The sequence below is a fragment of the Carassius auratus genome, chromosome 23 (assembly GCF_003368295.1).
Source record: "Carassius auratus strain Wakin chromosome 23, ASM336829v1, whole genome shotgun sequence".
NCBI classification, from domain to species: Eukaryota; Metazoa; Chordata; class Actinopteri; order Cypriniformes; family Cyprinidae; genus Carassius; species Carassius auratus.
In genome coordinates this window covers 17,125,368-17,147,394 of record NC_039265.1, presented here as the reverse complement: position 1 = coordinate 17,147,394, position 22,027 = coordinate 17,125,368, and the positions used below count along the sequence as shown (strand labels likewise).

At 36.9% G+C, this 22,027-nt stretch overlaps 1 protein-coding gene across 2 annotated transcripts in view; it reads right to left on the bottom strand.

The window, feature by feature from the left end:
• Window positions 1-21,816, bottom strand: part of LOC113041568 (retinoic acid receptor gamma-A) — a 54,142-nt gene extending 32,326 nt beyond the window's left edge. Inside the window, exons 1-2 of one of the 2 annotated variants that reach the window (XM_026200170.1) lie at window positions 21,662-21,816; window positions 5,968-6,260 (exon numbers count right to left, since the gene is read on the bottom strand). In XM_026200170.1, the coding sequence (XP_026055955.1) occupies window positions 5,968-6,136 (169 nt within the window). In that variant the 5' untranslated portion in view covers window positions 6,137-6,260; window positions 21,662-21,816. Of the gene's footprint in view, window positions 1-5,967; window positions 6,261-21,293; window positions 21,418-21,661 lie in introns of those variants that run through there. The other variant, XM_026200171.1, reaches the window with a different exon arrangement.
• Window positions 21,817-22,027: the final 211 nt, after the last annotated feature.

The following is a 22,027-nucleotide window of genomic DNA, read 5'->3' as shown; positions in this document are numbered from 1 at the left end:
GGTGGAATCTCTGAGGAAATGGAGAAGTGTTCAGACACATGCATTGCTCTTATTTCAATTTGATCCATCTTGTGCACAAACTCATGCCAGCTGTGAAGGAAAGCCAACACTTTGACGGGAAAATGTTTCTGTAAATAAATAATCTGAAATAATATAGTACTTGTGCCTCGGCCTCTTAATGACACAGACCTGTTATTTTCCTCTTTTAAAAACATATTTCCCTTTCAGTGATCCTTTATTCTATGTTTGATCACTTTGTACACACCATAATTTTTAGATAATTCCCATGACATCTCTAGCGAAAAATAATATTTTATTTTTTGCATATGTATTTAATAAAAACACCCTGCAATTGTACTTTTAGTATACTAAACTGGTATCATTAAAGTCTTCTAAATTGGAACAACTAATTTTGTACTTAATGCACTTTAATTGTGTGGAAGTGGTGCTAAAGTACAACAAAAGTCCAGCTAAAGTGAAACTATAAGTATACTTTAAATCTTGCTTTTAAAGACGGATATTATTCAAAGATCAAACTATCCTCATCAATAATGATGTTAAAACACATTTTAGGCTTAATTTAAAAAGTTGTATTACTTCAAATAAAGTTTAAAGTAATCAGTATCAGTAATTCTCGAGCAAAATATCAGTAAATATAGATTAAACTATACTTAGTATGAAATAAATTATTTTAAATATATTTCTGTTACACTAGGGATTATAATCATTTATTAATTTATCAACATATTCATTTACTGACAATTACACATACAATATAATTAGTTGAAAGCAACTTATTTAAAAAATATTTACAAATTAATTAATATATTAATTATCTTTTAAAAATAAGTACTCTTTTTTTATCTTTTGCTGTTTTATACTAAATCAAAATCCTCTTAGCAAAAATCAAAACACAAAAAGCCAGCAGTGTGATAATAAACAAAGCTACTGTAAAATAAACCTCTAATTTACACTGTATCCACAATTTGTTTTATTGCAGTGTGTATTGGTTGTTATTCCATCTACAGTAGGCATCACATTTTAATTGAATCAAAACCTTTAATCAAAATTCAAAATGCGTTCTTGTCTTAGGACAACTTTGATGAACTTTTTTGATCCACTTCAAATGCTGACTCCTGTACGTTGCAAGTGAGTTGAACAAAATCCGATGCAACTCACTTAGACACTAAAACAAAAAAAGGTAAAACATAAAACATTAATTTGTTAATCAGATTTAAAAAAATGGTTAATCAAAACCATTACTTGAAAGGCTCATATATTAAATTCAATGTCTCTGCATTCAATTGCTCAATGTGTCTGTAACTGTTTAAAATTCTCCAACTCTGCAAAATCAGGTCACAAAAAAAAAAAAAAAAAAAAATTAATGGAATGCTGCAATCATCACATAATTAATTACTGCAGTCAGAATCATAATCTCAATTAATTATTTGATTCATTGCGCAGCCCTAAAATCAGTCTTCGTCATATGATGTTTAAATCTAACATCTCCCAGAGCTTTTAAATCTGTTTGCATTACGCAAATACGTCACCTGATGGTCTCAATTATATAACCCTGCACAAAAGCACTTTTAGACTGCAGCAAGTAGGCTGCAGATATTTACCCATTTACTGTGTGAAAGTGTGTGACTGTACTGATTCATTCCTGTGGGGGCAGCGAACAACAAAATGTTTGCCTTTCTCTCGATGACAAGCTGGAACAAGCACGCTGTTCTGTTTTAGACAACACAAATGCCTTCACACAACAGCTTGGCCCCAGTCACAACAATAAAAACTCGAGCTTGCAAGCCAAAAGGGAACTAATATCATTGATATGTGCAGTGAGAGCGTGAGAGAGACAGCTGGACCGTGCACGGCCCTAGCAGGACTATTAGATTAGCACCACACGGTCTCCGTCTGGTTAAAGGAAATGACCAAGCAGCCTTTCAAAACTTCCCTCTTGGCGGCTTGGAGTGAGGCCTCCTCCCCTGATTGGTAAAAGGTTTCAGGAGCATTTGAGGGCTCAGTTGAGATGCTATCACACAGTAAGTGCTGGTAATGGGCTTCCAACTGTTTGTTTGAAGAGCTCCGATAATGACAGGGATCAACTGATAACGGCTTCTGCACGTAAGACCCCCACACGGAGCCTCACACACAGTGGGCCCACGTGCACAGCTGCTTTACATACTCAGTGTCAAAACAACAGCGGAGCTCCACAGATGAACGTTTTACCACGCAAAAGCCTCGAATAGAACAGAGGAACCTCTGTGTTACATGCTAAAAAAAAAAAAGCATGCAAAAAAAAAAAAACAGCATGCTAAAAAACAACAGCGAGAGATAACATGAATTTCCATGCTGGACCAGGAAAGCTTAGTGGTGTAGGGATGAAACAAACACCATTTTTTTATTTAAAGCAACAAGTCGGTGTGTTTCTGAATGACTAGCCAACTAATCAATCTTAAGGAAGCCCTTTGTAATTAGACTGGTTTCACCTGACACCAACCGGATACCTGACCCTGACCCTGAACAGGCCCAGCAAGACACATAATTATTAACATGACAAAGACTGAAAAGGAAAAAAAAAAAAAAAAAAATATATATATATATATATATATATATATATATATATATATATATATATATATATTCTGCAAAGCAATGCAAGAATATTATAGTCAACTAAAACTAAAAGAACAATTAAACAATTATATACATGATATAAAAAAAATACAAAATGCACAACAAAATTACTAAAATGGGAAAGATTACAAATGCAAAATAAATTAAAGAAATATTCAAAATATTAATAAAAATTTAATAATATTTCAATTATACTAATATCAAACGGATGCAGTGCAATACAATGAAATACAAATAATAATGCTGTCACAAAAAAAAAAAAAAAACATTATGAGTGTGCCACTTTTATTATTTGCCTTTAGCGTTGTTTTCCCTGCGGGCCACAGCTCTGTTAGAGCAGCTGAGTACTGCTGGTATAAATAAACATGTCTGCTTTAAGAATATGTTTAAGAATACGAGACCGATCCCAGGAAAGTTCTCTGATTTTGTCTATATTACTGTAGCTCTTACAGTAGAACATGACAATAACAATGCTGAGGCCATGAGTTAACTTTGTATAAAAGCATCTGTCAAATGCATAAATCTAAATGTACATACATCACTCACTTTATCACAGTGTTACTGCAAACACTGCAACAGGATTTTATCAAAATTGTGAAAAGAGGCTTTTTTTAAAAATAGTGATGGTGTCAGCTGTCAGTGTGTGAAATCAATATTTTGAAGAGCTCTGTGCCAGTTGCAGGTCTCTGGAAGGTGATTGAACCTGTCAGCCTATATCTGCTTGAACACACCTATGTGAAGTAGGCCAAAACGTGACTGTCTTCTCACACACCAGTCAAAGGTAGAATGCAGGACTAACAACACAGACACACTTAAAGACAGGGCCTTTGGTATTTTGTGCCTTTATGAGCTGGGAATTGTCGCAGCCGACAGACATCTTTGACAACAATGAAGAGGCCTGTTAAACCAACTCTCGCAAAAAAGCAAAAACAGCACCGGGCCGGTTGCTCGTCTGCCTTTGTTTCCCCTCGTCTCAGAGCCAGGGATGAGAATGGCTCAGTAAAACAACTTGTGACATGCCTGTCTAAAAAGAATTTCAAACAGCGTCCCCAAAAGCAAATTAGGGCCTCTGTGGTCTCGACTCTCACCCAATTCCTGGCATTGCTTAGGGGCCGAAGTGCTTTTGGATATGCAAACAGCCAGAGTGAGGCAGAAATTGTTTCCAGTTTAAAAAATGAACTACATTTGACTTTTAAAAGTCAACATGAATTACCATTTGGAATTCATTTTACCCATTTCAATGTGAAACAGGACGAATTCTTTTTTTTAAGGGTGGTAACTGAGTGCACCAGAAAAAAAACTGTAATATTGTGATATATTTTTACCATTTAAAATAACTGTTTTCTATTTTAATATATGTTAAAATGTCATTTATATTTAAGCATAATTACTCTAGCCTTCAGTGTAACGTGTTCCTTCAGAAATCTTTCTGATACGCTGATTTGCTACTCAAGAAACATTTCTGATTATCATCTATACTGAAAAAGTTGCTGCTTAATATTTTTGTGAAAACCGTGCTACATATTTTTCAGGATAATCTGATAAATAGAAAGTTAAAAAAAGAAAAGCATTTGTTTAAAATATAAATGTTTCCTAAAAATGTCTTTAATGTCACTTTTGATTAATTCTATACATCCGTGTTGAATACAGTTTTCAAAATATCTTTCTGACCCCAAACCTTGGAACAGTATTGTAAATCGTAATAGAGCCAGATTGTTCGGAACGGAAAAGAGTTTCAGAGGAAAAGCATGTTTTATCATTTTGACTAAAAACGTTTTTTACGAAACAAAAAATGTAAACAAGATGAATTCTAATTTCACGCTGACTTCAAAATGATGTTAAAGTTAGAGCCACAGCTGACAATGCTAATCAACATCTGCCTCGTCAAGCTCCTCCGATCATTTCCCAGATTTTCAAACATTCATGTTACTTTTACAACACGTTTTCCGCAAAGGCAATTTCATATTCAGGGCGACTACATATGCGAGGTGAAATATGTTTCTGATTTTCAGGACCAGGAGACAGAGGAGACTTGTTTATTGTGTATCCATCAGTGTGTTTTCTCAGCAGGGTGTGTTCTTGGATTCCACCGCACCAGGACGTCATCCCCAGGTGCTTCCATCACCCCTCCCTCACTCTCTCTTTCTGCCTCTCTCAGTAAATACCTATTGGATTAGGTGGGCAGATGTAGGGGGGTGGGTACTGATTGACATCTAAAAGGCTGGGGTGTTGTTCAGACTTGTAGAAGAGTAAAAGCGGCACAGCAGGAGACGGCGAGTAGTGTATATCTGTGCGTGTGTGTTTTGAGGAGGGGGAACGCATAGTCTTCTGCTTTGTTGTTGCCATCCAAACCCATCACAGATTCTCCCCTCAGGACTCGAGATGAGATTTGAGATGTCCGTAGCTTGTGTTTTCCCCTAAGCTAGTGTCTGAATAAGAAAAATCCACAGACGGCTCGCATTCTTGCAACACATTCTGAATCTAAAGAGCCAGTGAATGTACTATACACCTCAGCTATAAAAAAAAAAAAAAACAGCTGTGACAGCTGGTTCGAGAGACCCACTATTTTTCTGGAATGCTATAAAATGTAAAACCTTGATATATTAAACCGGCAAAAAGTATTTCTGCAGAATAGAATGTCTTTTAAATGGCTCTTTTGCTCTCTTTCAGCCATCTGTTGTTTCTCTATCCCGTCTCACATACACTTTCCTTCTGCTGTCAGATGTAAAACAGCGCCCCCTGTGACACTAAAGCGAAAACGCTTTTTTTTTTTACTTTTTCCCTCTCTCTGATGTCAAACACCTGTAAGAAATGCCCTTTTTCCAGGGAACAAGACTAGAGGGCTAGCAAACACTTGAAAGACTCAAGAACATTACAGTAAACAAATCAGAGTTTTCTTTCTCCTCCAACAAATTAACAGCAAAACAAGCTAGATTCTTTAATATAATTATCCTCATACTATGTATACTTTATGCACTGCATGTATGGCCTACTACTTTTACCAAAATGTGCGGCATCCAACAGTGTATACTACACATATACCACAATTATAGTCTGATTGAACTGGATGAAATATTAACCATAAATCTAATTACAGGTAATTTAGCACACTATTATAAAAGCTTTTCAATGCAAATTGCATTTTATTTTACATATATTATATAAAAAAAAGATACACTATACTATAAAAAAAAAAACACTATACAAAAAAAATAAAAAATAAAGACACACAAAAAAAGTGGCTGAAGAAACACCCCAAAACACAATCTTTTGTAAGAATCGAATACTAATTCTGTTAATAAACGAATACGGAGCAGGTTCAATACTCACACAACGCTGCCATCTCTTTGGGAAGGTCCGCCCCAAACCGTCCAAACAGGCTACTATTGGTCAGCAGATCGAAGGGGGAGTGGCTCCGCATGGAATTGAAGGCGAAGGGGTAGACAGCAGGTGGAAAGCCGGTCATGTGACCCACCTGCCGTTCCCTATTGGTTGCCATGGTGACGGTTGACTGCCAAAGGCTGGTTGGGCCTGTCGTGCGCTTCAACGGCCTGTGTGACAATGTTGGCAAACTTCTCAGATCGGTGTCACGGCTCGGCTTTCACTCATACGACAGGACGTACCTTCAGGAGGAAACACATACGATGAGTTAAGCATTTGTACAAAGAATTCGAAACAGTAGTAAAACAGTTCAGTGAGTCCAAACTCCTGTGCAAACCGCACATTTACTCACTCTCAAGCCATTCCAAAGACAAATTACTTTCATTCATCGTTATTCACTCATAATCTTCCACTCAAGTAAATATGAAAAAAACTTGCGACTGGATCACTGACTCACTGGGTTATATGGACCAGACCAATTCAAGAATGAATCATTCAGACTGGTTTTGTGAATCAGGTCAACCGATTCATTGAATAGAATGATTTGTTCACTTAGTTACCTCGTTAATTCATCAAGGACATGAAGCAGATGTCAAGGCTTTTAAAGAATAAATTATCGGTCTGTTCCTCACACAAAGCTATCATACGGCTTCAAAAGATCTGAAATATACTGCACGAAATAAAACTTTTGCTCCAGTCCCATTCATTCAAACTGCACAGAAAATGTGACTGGCACATTGTTCGAAATAAAAAGGAAGGTGTGGAACGGCATGAGCATGAATAAATGATAACAGAATGCTAATCTCCGGATGAACTAATCTTTTAAGAACCCCTAACGTCTCACAAACAGCAATCTGCGAGTTTCTCACATCAGTTTAACAGCAACCCAGCAGCCGGTGCATAAGAGCGCTTGTGTGTTTGAGAAGGAGGGTGGAGTCTGAGGGAAAACGATGGGGTGATATGTAAAAACGAAAGAGAGCAAAAAAAGAAACGAAGGGGAGGGAGGAAAATAATACAGCGGTTAGGAAAAAGTTCGGTTGAGGCAGGAGAAGAGAAACAGAGGGAGGGAGAAAGAGAGCGCTCTTGTCTGCTCCGTTTTGAAAGGTGTCCAGACGTCTGTGGTGTTTCCAGGCTATTCCATATGATTTAAATCACCCAAACTCCCCAAGAAAGAGCTCCTCTGTTTGTGCTGCCAGTCTCTCAGCCCTGCACGACTACAGACGGCCTCTCACAGACCCGAGGCCCCAACATGGGCTCCAGTGGAGAAGATGAGGAACTAGAAGAGAAGGAGTGACAGCTTGTTTGTCCAAATCGCTTCGCTTCCATTTAAAAAATGAAACCAGAAACATCACTAAATTCTGATTTATTAAGCAGTTTTGCTTCACAAAAACATTTATGTTTTTTTAAGGATGTTTAGATATTTGCACGATTTTTTGGCATCTCGCTCTGTGTTTCTCTTACGCACACTTTTCAAGAAGACAAAACCTATCTTCATCACCGCACTAGTGAATGCTGGGTTGTCCCTGTCCATTTTTTGTTCCTTTTCCCATGAGTGATTTTTATGAGTGGGTGGTGCTGGCGGCTTGTTGTTTAAATGTGGTTTTTGAAAAACGAGCTGTGCCAAAGAATTCAGCGCTTTTTGGAAATGCTGTGGTTTGTGAATCAGGGCTAAAAGCAAGGGAAAAACCGTGCTCATGAATTCGTCGTAAACATACACTGAGCTGAGAGAAAGACAGAAAGAAAGAAAGAAAGAAAGAAAAAGGAGACAGATTCAGTGACGGAGTCCGGGCACTGGGGGGCACTCTGGCCAGGAAAGAAGCCTGGGCTTTCCAAAACACACATTCATACAGTCTCTTTCTCACTGTCGCATAAAAAACACTTGCACCTGAACACATAGTCTTTGAGAGAAATACTGAGCTCCCTTTCCATAACAGATGCACACAGCTCTACTGTAATTCACACAATGAAGCCCTAAGAAACATCTTTCCAAGTGTAACACACACATACCTCAAGGGTTTTTCTTGGGCGCTTTTACACTCTTAAACTATTATTAGTTGAATTTGTCTACTAACAATGTCCAACAGTGGATATGCAGACATCACGGGACTAAGCAAAAGTGTTCTTATACATTTTTTCATGATATCACTTTACATATCAAGTTACAGATTTTGTTTAACAGCATTCTGTGAAGGAAGTGATATTTTTAACATATTGAAAAAAAAAAAAAAAAAAAAGCTGACTCTGTTTGTTGTCTTACTAAGGCAAAATTTTATGTTACTATTTTATTCATCCAATAAATACACACTATTGAATAATATTTTCACACTTTTATAATTTGACAATTTGGCTTCTGTAATATTTATTGACAGATTTGAGTTTTTTCTTCATTTCATCTCAAGCTCTTTACTTTCATACACTAGTTTTATTTATAGAGTTTTTTTAAACAATTAATGACACTGTGACCAAGTGCACTATTTATTTTTTATATAATTTTTCACAAATTGTGCAAATGATGTACAACTGAGGTAAAGTCATTTTTTAGTTAATATAAATCATTTTCACACAAACATAATTCAATTATTTATACTCCTACTGTTATGATGGATTATTTACATAAAATGTATTAGAAAAGCAAAAAAATAAATGATGCAAGCATGTTTTTAAAGTTTCTAAGACCTTCATACAACAAAAAGGAAAACAAGTTGAAATACAAAAAAAATAAAAAAATAAAAAAACCCTGGTAAATAATAGTACACAAAGAAACAAAGTAGGACATAATCTTTTGTAAGAATGTATTGCAAAAACATTCATTAATACACGCTAAAACAAATATTTTCTCCCTCAGTGTGCCATTTTCTTTCGTGGCTCCAGTATACACATCTGCCCGACACACACACACACACACACACACACACACACACACACTGCCTCCAGCCTCTCTGGTTCTGTTTCTTTCAGCAGAGCCAGTTAATTACAGCCTACTGCTGCAGGCAGCTTCAAACCACCACTAATTTAGAGTTCCATTACAGTAAACTCTTCCACATGTGCATCCAAGCTAGGGTGGCCACGTCTAAGGAAGGAGCTCTGCAGATAGGCACACGCCCATAGCCAGCCACAACAGGGCCTTGCCATCTCTCCCCCTCCTCCTTCGCTCTCTCTTTTTCTCCAGGTCTGGTTTTCATCTGCGACTGTGTGCCCTCGAACCCATGCCTGCCCACATTACCCCCCTTCCCTAAACCCCCTCCCACTCCAGCTGCAGCTCTGCCCGTGACCCCTCAGAACTGTTCCATATGTAACAGATATCATTTAGAGATCACCATTCAAAACCACACATTGCCGAAGTCAACGTGTTTACTCTGGAGACCGAGGCAGCATAGGATAAATTCTTCGCAATTGAAGTGGAGTGGAGCTGCTCGCTCACAGGCCAAATGTGCTATTTGCTGAACTGAAAGCGTTACTGTGAACTAAAATGATAGCATAATTATGTTTTCCACAAATATCAGTCAAGGTTGGGAAATATTTTTTATATATCCACTGGGAATGTTACCAGACTTCTATTTCAAATGAAATGCTTAGTTTCTACTGTCATATGCAAGGCATGAAATATGTCAGATATCATTATACAGTATGCTAAAAGAGTCAATTAAGATAAGATTAAATTAGATAAGATAAAACTTTAAAATATTGTATATTTTCTTAGATTAATTCTCGGATTAATTAATGTAATTATTTATTTATATGTATTTAATACATTCACTTTTTATGTATTTAATTATTTAAATGTATTTCTTTTTAAATGTAATTTTAATGTAATTATTTATTCAAATACATTTATTTATTATTTTTATTTATTTATTTCAAGATAAGACAAGAACTGTATTATTTTCTCAAATTAAGATAATATTATTTTTTTAATTAATGAATATACATTTGAATATTTACTTGTTTTTTAAATTTACTTATTGTATTCTTATTGTATTGATTCAATAAATTAATTAATTTATTGTATTCTTATTTTTATATATTTTTATTTTAATATGTTTAATTATTTTTTTGGCTGTTTAAATATTTTATTTACTTTTATTCTGCATTAATAAATTTGATAAATTACTGATCACAGGATTAAAAATTAGAAACTGGACTAAATACAGCACAAAAATGACTACTATATCCAGTATACAATAAAAATGGTCTAAACAAATGGTCTGCTGAAAATACAATTTCACTCTGGCTCTCACTATGATATTTTAGGGCTTGCATTAACTCTAAGTCTTCTGAACTTTTGACTCTTACTAGTAGTAAGAACATCAAGAAACAAAATAAGGAGAACGTTGGGAATAAAATAAAAAGCAGAACAACAGAAACAAGGCGAACTGCGGGAGACAGAGAGAAAACAGAGAAAAACATCAAAATCACGCCCAAAAAAGCTTTTACAGGGAGAGAAAAAGAAAGCAGAAAAATAGTGGAAAAGGAGGAGGAAAAAAAGGGAGCCGGGGAAAATCCAAATCTCATGCAGCCATTTCAAAAGAGGGGAACTGATTGAAAAGGGATCTGTGTGTTCCTAGAATTTTCCCAAACACAATAATGAATTAATAAAACACTTGGCGCCTACGTATTTTCATGAGTCACATCGGCAAAGAGTTTTACAGAGTATGTTCTGCTTTTATGGCAGGCGGGCTGTGCAGAAAGTGAGCTCATTCTAGGGCCCTCGCCCTCGCTCTCTCTGGCACGGGCCCCCGGGGCGCAAATACACACACATGTATAAGTACATACACACATGTTCTCTCATTACTGCTATTCTCTGGCTGACCCTTACACACATGCTCATTTAAACTCCTCTAGCCCGCTCTGGGCCGAGAGGGGGGCAACGGCGGGCACCCACCTCAGACCCAAAGTTTACAGGGATTACAAGAACAGGCTGGGACTTTCCAAAAGCCTGATTTCACCACCGTTTCTACATTGCTCCTCACAGAACAAACACATCATTAGCAGAGCATGCTGAGGCCTATTAGCCACAGAGAAAGAAAGAAAGATTGAGCGAGACGGAGAGAGAGAGAAAATGCTCCTGGCATGGTTGGGTGATGCGCTGTGTATCTCTGACAGAATCAGCTCTATGTGATTCATGGCTCCTCGGGGCTGGGCCCAGCCGGGCTGCTGACGTCTACTCTCCTCTGAAGTACTGCAGTCTGCCACTGTGAAAAGGGTAAGCAGGTTGTGTTTAGAGGAAGAAAAGGTATCCATTTCAACGAGAGAATTGCCTCTCGCGGATCAAGTGTCTCTGCTTGTGAAGGTATCGCGTTCTTGCTTGGAAAATGGCAATTTGAGACCTACACTAATGGTCAGAAGTTTGGAATAATATATATATATATATATATATATATATATTTAAGAAGTTTGGTTTGCTCACCAAAGCTGCCTTTATGTTATCAAAAACGCAACAAAAAAAACAGTAACGTTGTGAAATACTATTTTGCATTTATGTTCAAATGTAATTTATTCCTGTTATGCAAAACTGTATTTTCAGCATCATTACTCCAGTCTTTAGTGTCACATGATCCCTCAGAAATCATTCTTATATGTTTATTTGCTGTTCCACAATAATATTAAGCAGCACACCTGTTTTCAGCATTGGTATTCATAAGAAATATTTCTTGAACACCAATTCAGCATTTATTATTATTATTCCAAAAGTCTGACCTGTTGTGTAGCTTTTGAGCCATCACTAAAATCATTCCTAACTGGTACGCAGTATTATAAAAACCCAAGGCGTCATAGGAGGCATTAACCACTGGAGCCGATGGTGAGTTATTTTTTTCCTCCCTCTGCCTGGCTAAAACCGCAATCCATTCTTCCTCCAAAGCTGTGACGGATTTGGGATGGTACAGCGGTTTGGGTTCATTTCCTGTCTACACTCTGAATATTTCCACTCCTTCGTTCCTAAGCTCATGGCGCTCTACTTTAAAACCTCCTTTAACTTTCCACATTAGCCTTCCCGCTGTCGATCAGTGCTAAGACGGATTGACACATCTAACTGTATTCTCTTAAATACCCCCAGACAGGCAGAGGCACCATATAGCGGAAGCCACATGAGCATGTATGGATTCAGATCAAAGGTCTTGCAGACCAGGGCTCTGGAAACTTCTGCAAGAGGTATCAAGCTCACTTAAAGAGCAAATATAAACCATTCCTAAAAAGTTAGTAAAAACACAAAGGAAAAGGAGAGAAAACCACTTCATCTAATCTGACCAAGTGTAATGAAACCCAACCAATACGTAGCTCAAAATTAAAGTTCCAAAAGGGGAATTTCTCAGAAATGCCATGATAATGGTTCCCCTAAGAAACTTTCATTGAACAGTTTTTACAGGGGTCAACTTCCACAAGTTAATATGATTCTTCAGGATCTTAATGAAAGTCTGTAACAAAGTTTGGTTAAAATTTCTCAATGGTAGCGTAAAACAACACCGTTTTTACCCTGTCAAAAACAGCTCTGTCTACAGCAAGCCTTTTTATTGCATGTTTCTTTAGATGCAAATGAGCTCTGCTGACCCCGCCCCTGTCTTCCATGCCGCTCTCTGAGAGACTGTTTACTTTAGCCGCATTCAACTCACTAATTGGCACATTATTAGGAAAGGCAATTTCTTCTGGAGGTGATTGATCACAAATGATTCGCACAAACATGATCCAACAAAGGATCCAAGAACAAAACACCTCAGTTGCTTTGGAGACATTCTTGTCTACATCTGCTCTGGTGGTAAAGCAATGGCAGACTGATGACAGTTCACTCAGGGCGGGACTTAAGTCAGACACCAGTCCAGATTGTGCTGAAACACCACTGTCAATCAAATTATTATGGGAGGGGCCTGTTTGTGTGACGTCACACAGACAGGCATCTGAGATCAGCTCGATTTGAGAAGGGGAAAATGATTTAATGAGATTAAAAAAAAAAACACTTGGTGTATCTTTATCATTATAAGGTGGTTGTGTACACACACTGCCAACATACATTTTCCCCTTTCACACTGCCATTCCGGCAAATACAGGGGTAAAGTGTTCCTGCAATTGGTCCCTGGTCGCTAGATTTGGCACTTTCACACTGCCAGTGATGACCCGGTATATGTGCGAGCTTTCACACACAACCCTTGAAGATCCCGTAACGACACATGACATCAGGGCGTGACGTGTAATGTACGAGTCGACAACGCTAGGCACGTTATACTTTCACTGAAGCAAGCAAACGGTTTCGGCGTCAGCGCGGAAAGTGAGGAACTAACTGATCTCTGCTTCATTACAGTTTGCACATTTTGATCTTCCTTCAAAACAGCCGGTAAAAGAGTCTCGCGATAACGCGCGTCATCACTTCGACACGGAATTAGATCTGGCTTTTGTTCACACAGCGCTCGTCCCGGATCGAATCCCCCAATGTTACTAGGTCCTCGACCCGAGTTCAATTCGGTAATCAATTCCGGGACGTGGTTGCTTTCACACAGAAGGCGACCCGGCAATGTTCCGGAAATATTGCAGGTCCGACGTGCAGTGTTTAAGGGGCTTTAGAAAACCATTCAGCCATCATTTCTTAAATTACTTCTTTTTTTTATTTTTTTCATAATACAAAAAAACATTTTCATAATCTAAAGAATATTTTGTGCATTTTTAAAGTTTTCAGGGATATTAAAAGTGTTTCATAATTGCCAATAAAGAACCTTTAATTTGTAAAAGTGTCTGTTTATTGATGCCCAGATTTCTAAATTGGATGCACAATAAAAGTTTTAAATGCTTCACAAAACGCCTCACATTTCCCAGGCACACTATATTTTGAACATGGAAAACATAAACCAGAAAACACTAACCACATCTGAACATAAAAAGAAGAGATCTGCTTGTAGTTTGCATATTTTCTGCTGAAAAATAATTGTCACATCCTGCATAAAACATAAGCATATGTGTCTGAGGGATGTTTACAGCAAACTTTGATGGATAAAACTGGATGTCTGCTTGTTATGCACAGGAGACATTGCAATAAGACACAGCACTGTGTGCTGTAACCTTGAATGAAATCTGTGTGGAATCGATTGAAGAAAGATGTTTGGAGACGAGACGCATTGTGTGGAAAGTCTGCAGCTGAGGAACCTCCAGGCGCTGTGGAGGTCACATGGTCATAAGGAGGGTCAGAACTAAGTGCTGAAGGTTCAAAGGCCAGACATCATTAACACGCACATACAAACACACATTAATGCAGAAAGATAACTTTTTAATGATTAATTTGTTGTTTTGTATTTTCTCCTACTAAATCCCCTATCCCGGCATCACAGCAGGGGACAGTGGTTACGGCATTAATAAACAATAATAAAATATAGCCTCGGAGAATTGGTCCACTGCAAAATTAAACAAAGCGTATCATTGTCATCAGGCAGTCATTTCCGAGAAAGCCCTTCATAAACCTTTTTATTGTGGGACATAAAACTGACACGTTCCAATTCCTCTGCCTTCTGCAGGGCAAATGGTAGCAAAACATTAAGAGTGATAGAGGATCTTCTGCTTCAGAGACACATATCCCATCAATTAAAACCAGTCTGACACTGAACACTTTCCTGGCACCCAACAAACATTTTTCACACCCAATCACTGTACAACACTGACAATGCCATAATATCTCTCACAGCACTTGGGTATAACTTGTCCCTCAAGTAATAATTTAAAAGAGTGTATTATATACTCTCACAGACCCAGCTGTAAGGCCCAAACACCCCGTCATTCACAATAAACCATGTGTGTTCTTACCTCATATTACACTTGATTTCATTTAACACTGTCATTAACATTTTCCACTACTAAACTAAAATAATTAATACTGTAAGTGAAAATAAAATAGTACATCTATGTATCTATCTATATATTCATCTATATATCTCTACACCCACACACACACACACACACACACACACACACACACACACACATATATATATATATATATATATATATATATATAAAGTTAATTTTTTTTTACTTATATCAAAAAGTGAAAATATCATATTTTCCAGATACATTACATATAAGGTAAAACAATTAAAACATTTTTTTTTTTTTATTCATTTTGATGATTAAAGCTTACAGCACAAGAAAGTCAAAAATCCTGTAGCTCAAAATAGTAGAATAAAATAAATAAATAAATAAAAAAGGATTGGTAAGACAGAAAAGCTCAAGTTCTTTAAAGTGTGTTCATATATGCACTTAATACTTGGTAACCACAAACTCCAGCATCAGTGCGCTGTGGCATGGAAGCGATCAGTCTGTGGCACTGCTGAGGAACCATTGAAGCACAGGTTTCTTTAAAGGGATAGTTCTCGCAAAAAGTAAACTATGATGTTTATCTGCTTACCCCCAGGGCATCCAAGATTTAGGTGACTTTGTTTCTTCAGTAGAACACAAACCAAGGTTTCTAAAACAAACCATTGCAGTCAGTCAGTCTTATAATGGAGGTCAATGGGAATCAAGGCTTAAACATACAATAAAAAAAAAAAAAACATTATTTGAAAAGTTTAATTTGTAATTTTTTTTTATTATTATTATTGTATGTTTTTGCCGTGATTCCCATTCACATCAAGTATAAGACTGATAGAAACAAAGTCACCTACATCTTGGATGCTCAGGGGTTAAGCAGATAAACATCACATTTTAATTTCTGGATGAACTATCCCTTTAATAGTGCCCTTTAGCTTATCTGTTTTGTTGGATTGACTCTTTCTCATCTTTCTCTTGAAAATATCCCATAAATTCAATGTGGGGTTCAGGTCAGGCATGTTGGCTTGGAAGTGGTTTTGGCACTGTGGGCAGGTGCTAAGTCCTGCTGGAAAAGGAAATCAGCATCTCCATAAAGGTTGTCAGCAGATGGAAGCATCAAGTGCTCATAAATCTCCTGTTAGATGGTTGCATTGACTTGGGACTTGTTAAAACACCAGGACTATCATCAGCAAACGTCACAACACCCCAAAATCATCACTGACTTCGGAAACTTCACACTGGACTTCAAGCAGCTTGGATTCTGTCCCTCTCCAGTCTTCCTCTAGACTCCATTGACTTTTATCTGAAAAGAGGACTTTGGACCACTGAGCAACAGGGAAATGATTTTTCTCCTTAGCTCAGGTAAAAGCTTCTGTTTAAGAAGTGGTTTGATAGCTCTTTTCCTGAAGACGTCTGAGCGTGATGACTCTTGATTCACTGACTCCAGCTTTAGTCCAGTCTTTGTGAAGCTCTACCAAGTGTTTGAATTGACTTTGTTTGACAGCATTCTCAAATTTATGGTCATCCCTGTATCTTGTGCACCGTTTCCTACCAAAATTCTTCCTTCAAGTCAACTTTGCATTTAATATCCTTTGATACAGCACTCTGTGAACAGCCAGCCCTTTCAGTAATGACCTTCTGTGACTTACCCTCTTTATGGAGGGTGTCAATGATTGTCTTCTAGACCACTGCAAAGTCAGCAGTCTTCCCCATTATTGTGGTTTCAAAGAACATGAGATACCTGGAATTTGTATTGTAGGGATGGTCATTTAACGACATAAATTTTTTTTCACTCAAATATAAATATTCTAATACTTTGAGATACTGGATTTTTGACTTTCATAAGCTATATATATATATATATATATATATATACTTTGAGATACTGGATTTTTGACTTTCATAAGCTATATATATATATATATATATATATATATATATATATATATATATATATATATATATATATTGTTTAGAGTTGGAGATAGAGATAGATAGACAGATTCCAAATACATGTATATATACATTTTAATTATTATTATGATTGTTGTTCTTTTTTTTAAATAATGAACAATTATATATTAGGGCTAAAACGATTAGTTGATATTATTGACAATATATTTTTGTTGTCGAGTAGTTGTTTATGTCATATGACCTAATGTAAGAGCCTTATAAATAATGCGGTTTGACCAGTATGGCAATCTAGCACGAGACTGTAAATCAGTTCTCTTGATGCAATTCAAGAGAAGAAGATGCAGCGGCAGCGCTTCAGAGTGAAGGCAGCCAAAGCTGAGGCTGCTGAGAGGCCTTTGGATGAGTATGTAAAAATATACTGCGTACTTTCCTCTCAATAACAAAATAAACACATCAAAAACTGACACCAGAGAAGGCAGCAGTTTAAAATGCATCTGATTACAGAGATGTGTATGTTTGCACGAGCTCTGTAGTTCAGTCCTCCAGTAAAATCCAAGTCATGTCACATTTATTTATATAGCACTTTATGCAATAGATGGCCTTGAATCAAGCAGTTTTACAGTATTAAACATGAAAAAGCAGAGTCAGTGTCACTTTGTTAGAATTACAACTTGATTTTCTGTTATAAAGCAGCTATCCAGTGTAGAGCTAGCTAATGATAAAATCTTTTTCATTAGTGGGGAAAACATTTATTTAAATAATTAAAACATTTAATTAAAGATATAGTTTGGTTTGCAGAGATCAAAGCTTGATCTAACTGTTTTGATTATCATAACCCTATGAGGTATTTTAAGAGAGATTATATTGCGAATATTAGTTTATCAAAATAATTAAACATGTTATCACTTAACCTTTATTTTGTAAGAATATGGATAACTCAATATTTTAAATAATTGCAAAAGCTGAATAATCAATAAATGTGTACTGATTAATCAGCAAAAATAATCGATGATTTGTCGATTAAGCATTATAATAATTGTTAGATTAATCGATTATCAAAATAATCGTTTGTTGCAGTCCTATTATATATATAATTCAAAATGTTAATATTATTAAATAAAAACATCAAGTTAACATAAATATTTTTTTTACAAAACTAAATTAGAGTTCTCTGAAGAGTCCTCTCTTTTTTATAAATAAACAAATAACCAAACTTCCTAGGTTTGGATGGGTTTATGACACATAGAAGAAGGAGAGGGAACAATGGAAAGAGTGATGGGATAAAAGGAGTGGACGAAAGACAGTCCTGTTCCGCAATGTGATATGAACAAGGTGAGCACAGGCACGTTGCAAAAACAGATAAACAACAAAAAAAAGAGACATTGTTTATAGACCCATAAAATGTCTGAACAGAGAGAAAACAAACACGACCAGTGAGCTTATTTATTGCAGTATTCCTCTGTGGCTTGCAGTATTTCTTTGTGGGAAATGAGGTTAAATAATTGGTTAAGGATCAGAGCATTAACATGATCGTTCCTAGATTGTAGTTGTGGTTTATTACATAGCGTAATCAGACAAGAAATCAGATTTATAAAAACAAATGACATGGCCGCTGAGCTAAACTAGCCATTTCAGATGAACACAGTTTATTTAATCAGAGCAATAGAAGGTAATAGATGGTGCTCATTACAGTAGCACTGGCATGGGGAGCATTCGCACTCATGGGTATAAACACACACACTAACACAGACACATTAATAAAAGCCCTGACACACACAGGAACTTTTATAAGCAGATGTCGGACACACTCTGGCTTTCACAGACACACAGGCTGACACATAAAGTCTTATATACACACGCAGTCAAAGGGATACGTCCCTGCACACCTGCAAAAATATACAGGGGAAGCAGTGATCTGATGGTTTCCTTCATAATTACAGAGTACAGAACAAAGTTCCCCCCCCCCCCACCTTCTCTGATCCCCCATAAACCACCTGTTCAGCCCCTCCCTGCCACTTACATTCTATTGCCCCCCAAAATTCCTGAGAGAGTCATGGATAAACTCCTGGATTTATGATTACAAGCCAAAAAGCAGACAGATGAGCTGAAGACTGAAGTAAAAAATGGGATCTAGACAGATAGACAGACAGTGGGATGGTCTAAGCATGCATGTCTTCATGAAAACATCTCCTATATGCAAAAACACACATAGTCCAAGCAACCAGTCAAACTTACTTAACATGCATGCAAAAAAAAAGGGAGTTTTACACTGACTGAAAAAAAAAAAAAGTTGGAACAATGGAACAATGGATGCTTGATTTAAGCTACAGAACAACAATAAAACATAATCGCGACTTTTTTCTCTTTTCATTAGAATTGTGACAAAAAGTCAAAACTGTGAGCTATAAACTTTTTGATAACACTTTAGGTTAGGGAACATTATTTACTATTAGCTAGTTGCTCATTAACAGGCATGCTACTGGCATATTGGCTGTTTATTACTACTTATAAAGTACATATTAATGCTTTATTCTGCGTGAAAATATAGATCCCTTAATCCTACCCTATACCAAAATTTTACAACTACCTTACTAACTATTAATAAGAAGGTAATTAGGAGTTTATTGTGGGAAAACTCTTTGTTAATTGTGAATGTGTTCCCTAATCTAAAGTGTTACCAACATTTTATTATGAGAAGAAAAATCTGGATTTTGAGATATAAACTTACAATTGAGAGGAAAAAAGTCAGAATTGTGATATAAAAAGTCGCAATTTACTTTTTGGTTTTTTAAAGCAACATGTAACCTCGGAATTGTGAGAAAGTCAGAGTTACGAGTTTTTATATATAAATTCTAAGTATACACCTCACAAATATGACTTGTTTCTCTGAATTCTCAGTTTCAGAATTGTGAAAAAAATTCAAATAGTAAGATAAAAAACTACAAAAAAGCTACCTTTTATTTTTATTATTATTGTTATACACAAAAGAGAAGTGTGAAAGTACTGTAGTGTACAGTGCAGTGTACCTACAGTATTATAAAAACAATCATAAGAATAAGCTATCAAATATTCAGGAAGTGATGCTGTAAATCTAATACTGTGCTTAAGAAAAGACACATCTCCCTGTCACTCAAAAAGGAAAATACACTCAAGAATATAATGACAGCAGTTTACCCAAACACACAAACACATTAAGACACTCCTGTATTCCATTACAGTTACTGTACAGCTGAGATCAGACTCCACAGTCCCGCCGGAGTCAGAGTGGGAGTTTTAGTTTTGGTGGAACGTGAATATCTGGTTTGACAATAGTTTGTTTTTCCTTGTCTCTGCTTCTTTTGTCTGAGTTCATGTAAACTCATGTTGCTGATCTGTGAGACATAAACAGCTGAAGACAGAAAAGGGCTGGCCCATTCCTTTCTCATTTAAAAAAGAGCCTTGTATACATTTGTTCGTGCATGTGCTGAGTAAGTCTGTTGTTTTTAATGTTGTAACGCACTCAGACAGCTCCTCTGCCCCAGATGTGTGTGTTTGGATGTGAACATTCTATCACATGTTAAAAGAAGACATCATAAATCATGACTGGCTCTGACACTATTAAACACTGCTGGCATAAACTTACAAAAAAAAATAAAAAAAACTTTTCAGCTCGTGAAAATTTCACACACAACATGTTGAAAAGCAAAGACTGATCCAAACCAACAAAGAACAGGTGCTACAGTCAATGCAACGGAGCTTCGCAGTACTGAAGTTCATCTATCAGGTAATATAAGGGAAAAAGTGAGCCAACAAAAAGCCACGGATGTGTGCATTTTTATGCATTTTGTCACTTCTTACAACAGAAGAAATGCAGCACTTACAAAGCCAGTATGTAGATGTTACCTCAAAGTGATACTTTAGTACAGTCCACACATCTCATATGCTACATCCCAAGTCTTCAGAAGCCATCCGATGGGTTTATGTGTCAAACAAACCCAAATTAACTGACAACGTTCCAGCGTCTGTACTACTGAGTCAACCCAAGAACCTGAATAAACCATTCAGCTCAGTTTTGGTAAATTGGAGCAATCATATTATTAAAAAGATCTAACTTGTTTATGGATGACCAATTCTCTTATGCGGAGCTAGGGCAGATGTCAAAATTATGAGTGGATAAAAATGCAAATTTTATTTGGCCCCTTGCATTACCACAAACCTTTGGCTCCAAAAGACTTTGAATATAGTGTATGAGTTGTGTGGATTGTATACTGGGATTTTGCATCCATTTTGAGGGTTAACACCATTCATTGTCATTGTATGGAGAACCCATTCTTTTTAACTTAAAAAAAAAACTGTATTGTGATTGCTACCACATTTGAGTTTTATTAATAAAACAACACTGCATGAGATGCTTTTCAAAATACCTTTCCCTTAACCACAAGCTGTACAAAATACTTTGTTTCGCGTAAGCTTATCTCATATTTACACACATAGCCTACTTAAAATTCGTAAGCCACAGGGCTGCAACATTAACACTTAAGGCTAAAAGGAAAACGATACCTGTCAAAGAGATGGTTTACATATGTCAAGGGTCAACTCACCAGGTAAAGGTAAGGTATGCGTAAACGTAAACGCACCGCGGTTCCAGAAAACACTCGCACGCCAAGCATCAACGCCGCACGAAAATAAATAAATGAAAGCACACACACAGACACACACACACACACACGCACAGCGCACGCGCTACAATTAGACGAATACAAGAGCACGGAGTCGCTCGAGCAAAACGAACGAACAAAAAGTTGCGATTCTTTCATCGCTCTCTCGCGCTTCTGGTGTCTCTAACCCAAGTTTCGTTTTAAATCACCACAGGTTCCCCCTTGTTGTAAGTATCGTAAGTGACAGACACACGAGAGTACCTAAACTAATAAAAACATCGTTTAATCAGTTCTGTGGAAGTTAGACTCACCCACTGTGACTGAAATCCGCGAGGTGAAGACAAGAAGCGCGCCTCCGAGTCCCTTTTCACACTACACGGTCGTTTCTTTCTCTCTTCTTCCTTTTCTCTGCCTCTCTCACTCTCTTTCCCTCCCTCTTTCTCTTCTTTTCGTCTCTCTTAGAAATAATTATGCGCTCTGATTCATGAACCCTGTCTGGGTCACGTGACTCCACCCTTCAAATATACAGCACATTTTACACAAGCCGCAAAGTGCCTAGAGGGAAGAAACAGAGGCAAGCTTAAATTTCTGTTTTTAATTCTCTGCCTCTCTTTTCTTTCTTTTTTTCTCACTCCATGAACTCTGTGTATTCACAAGTGACATGCACTGAGTAGCAC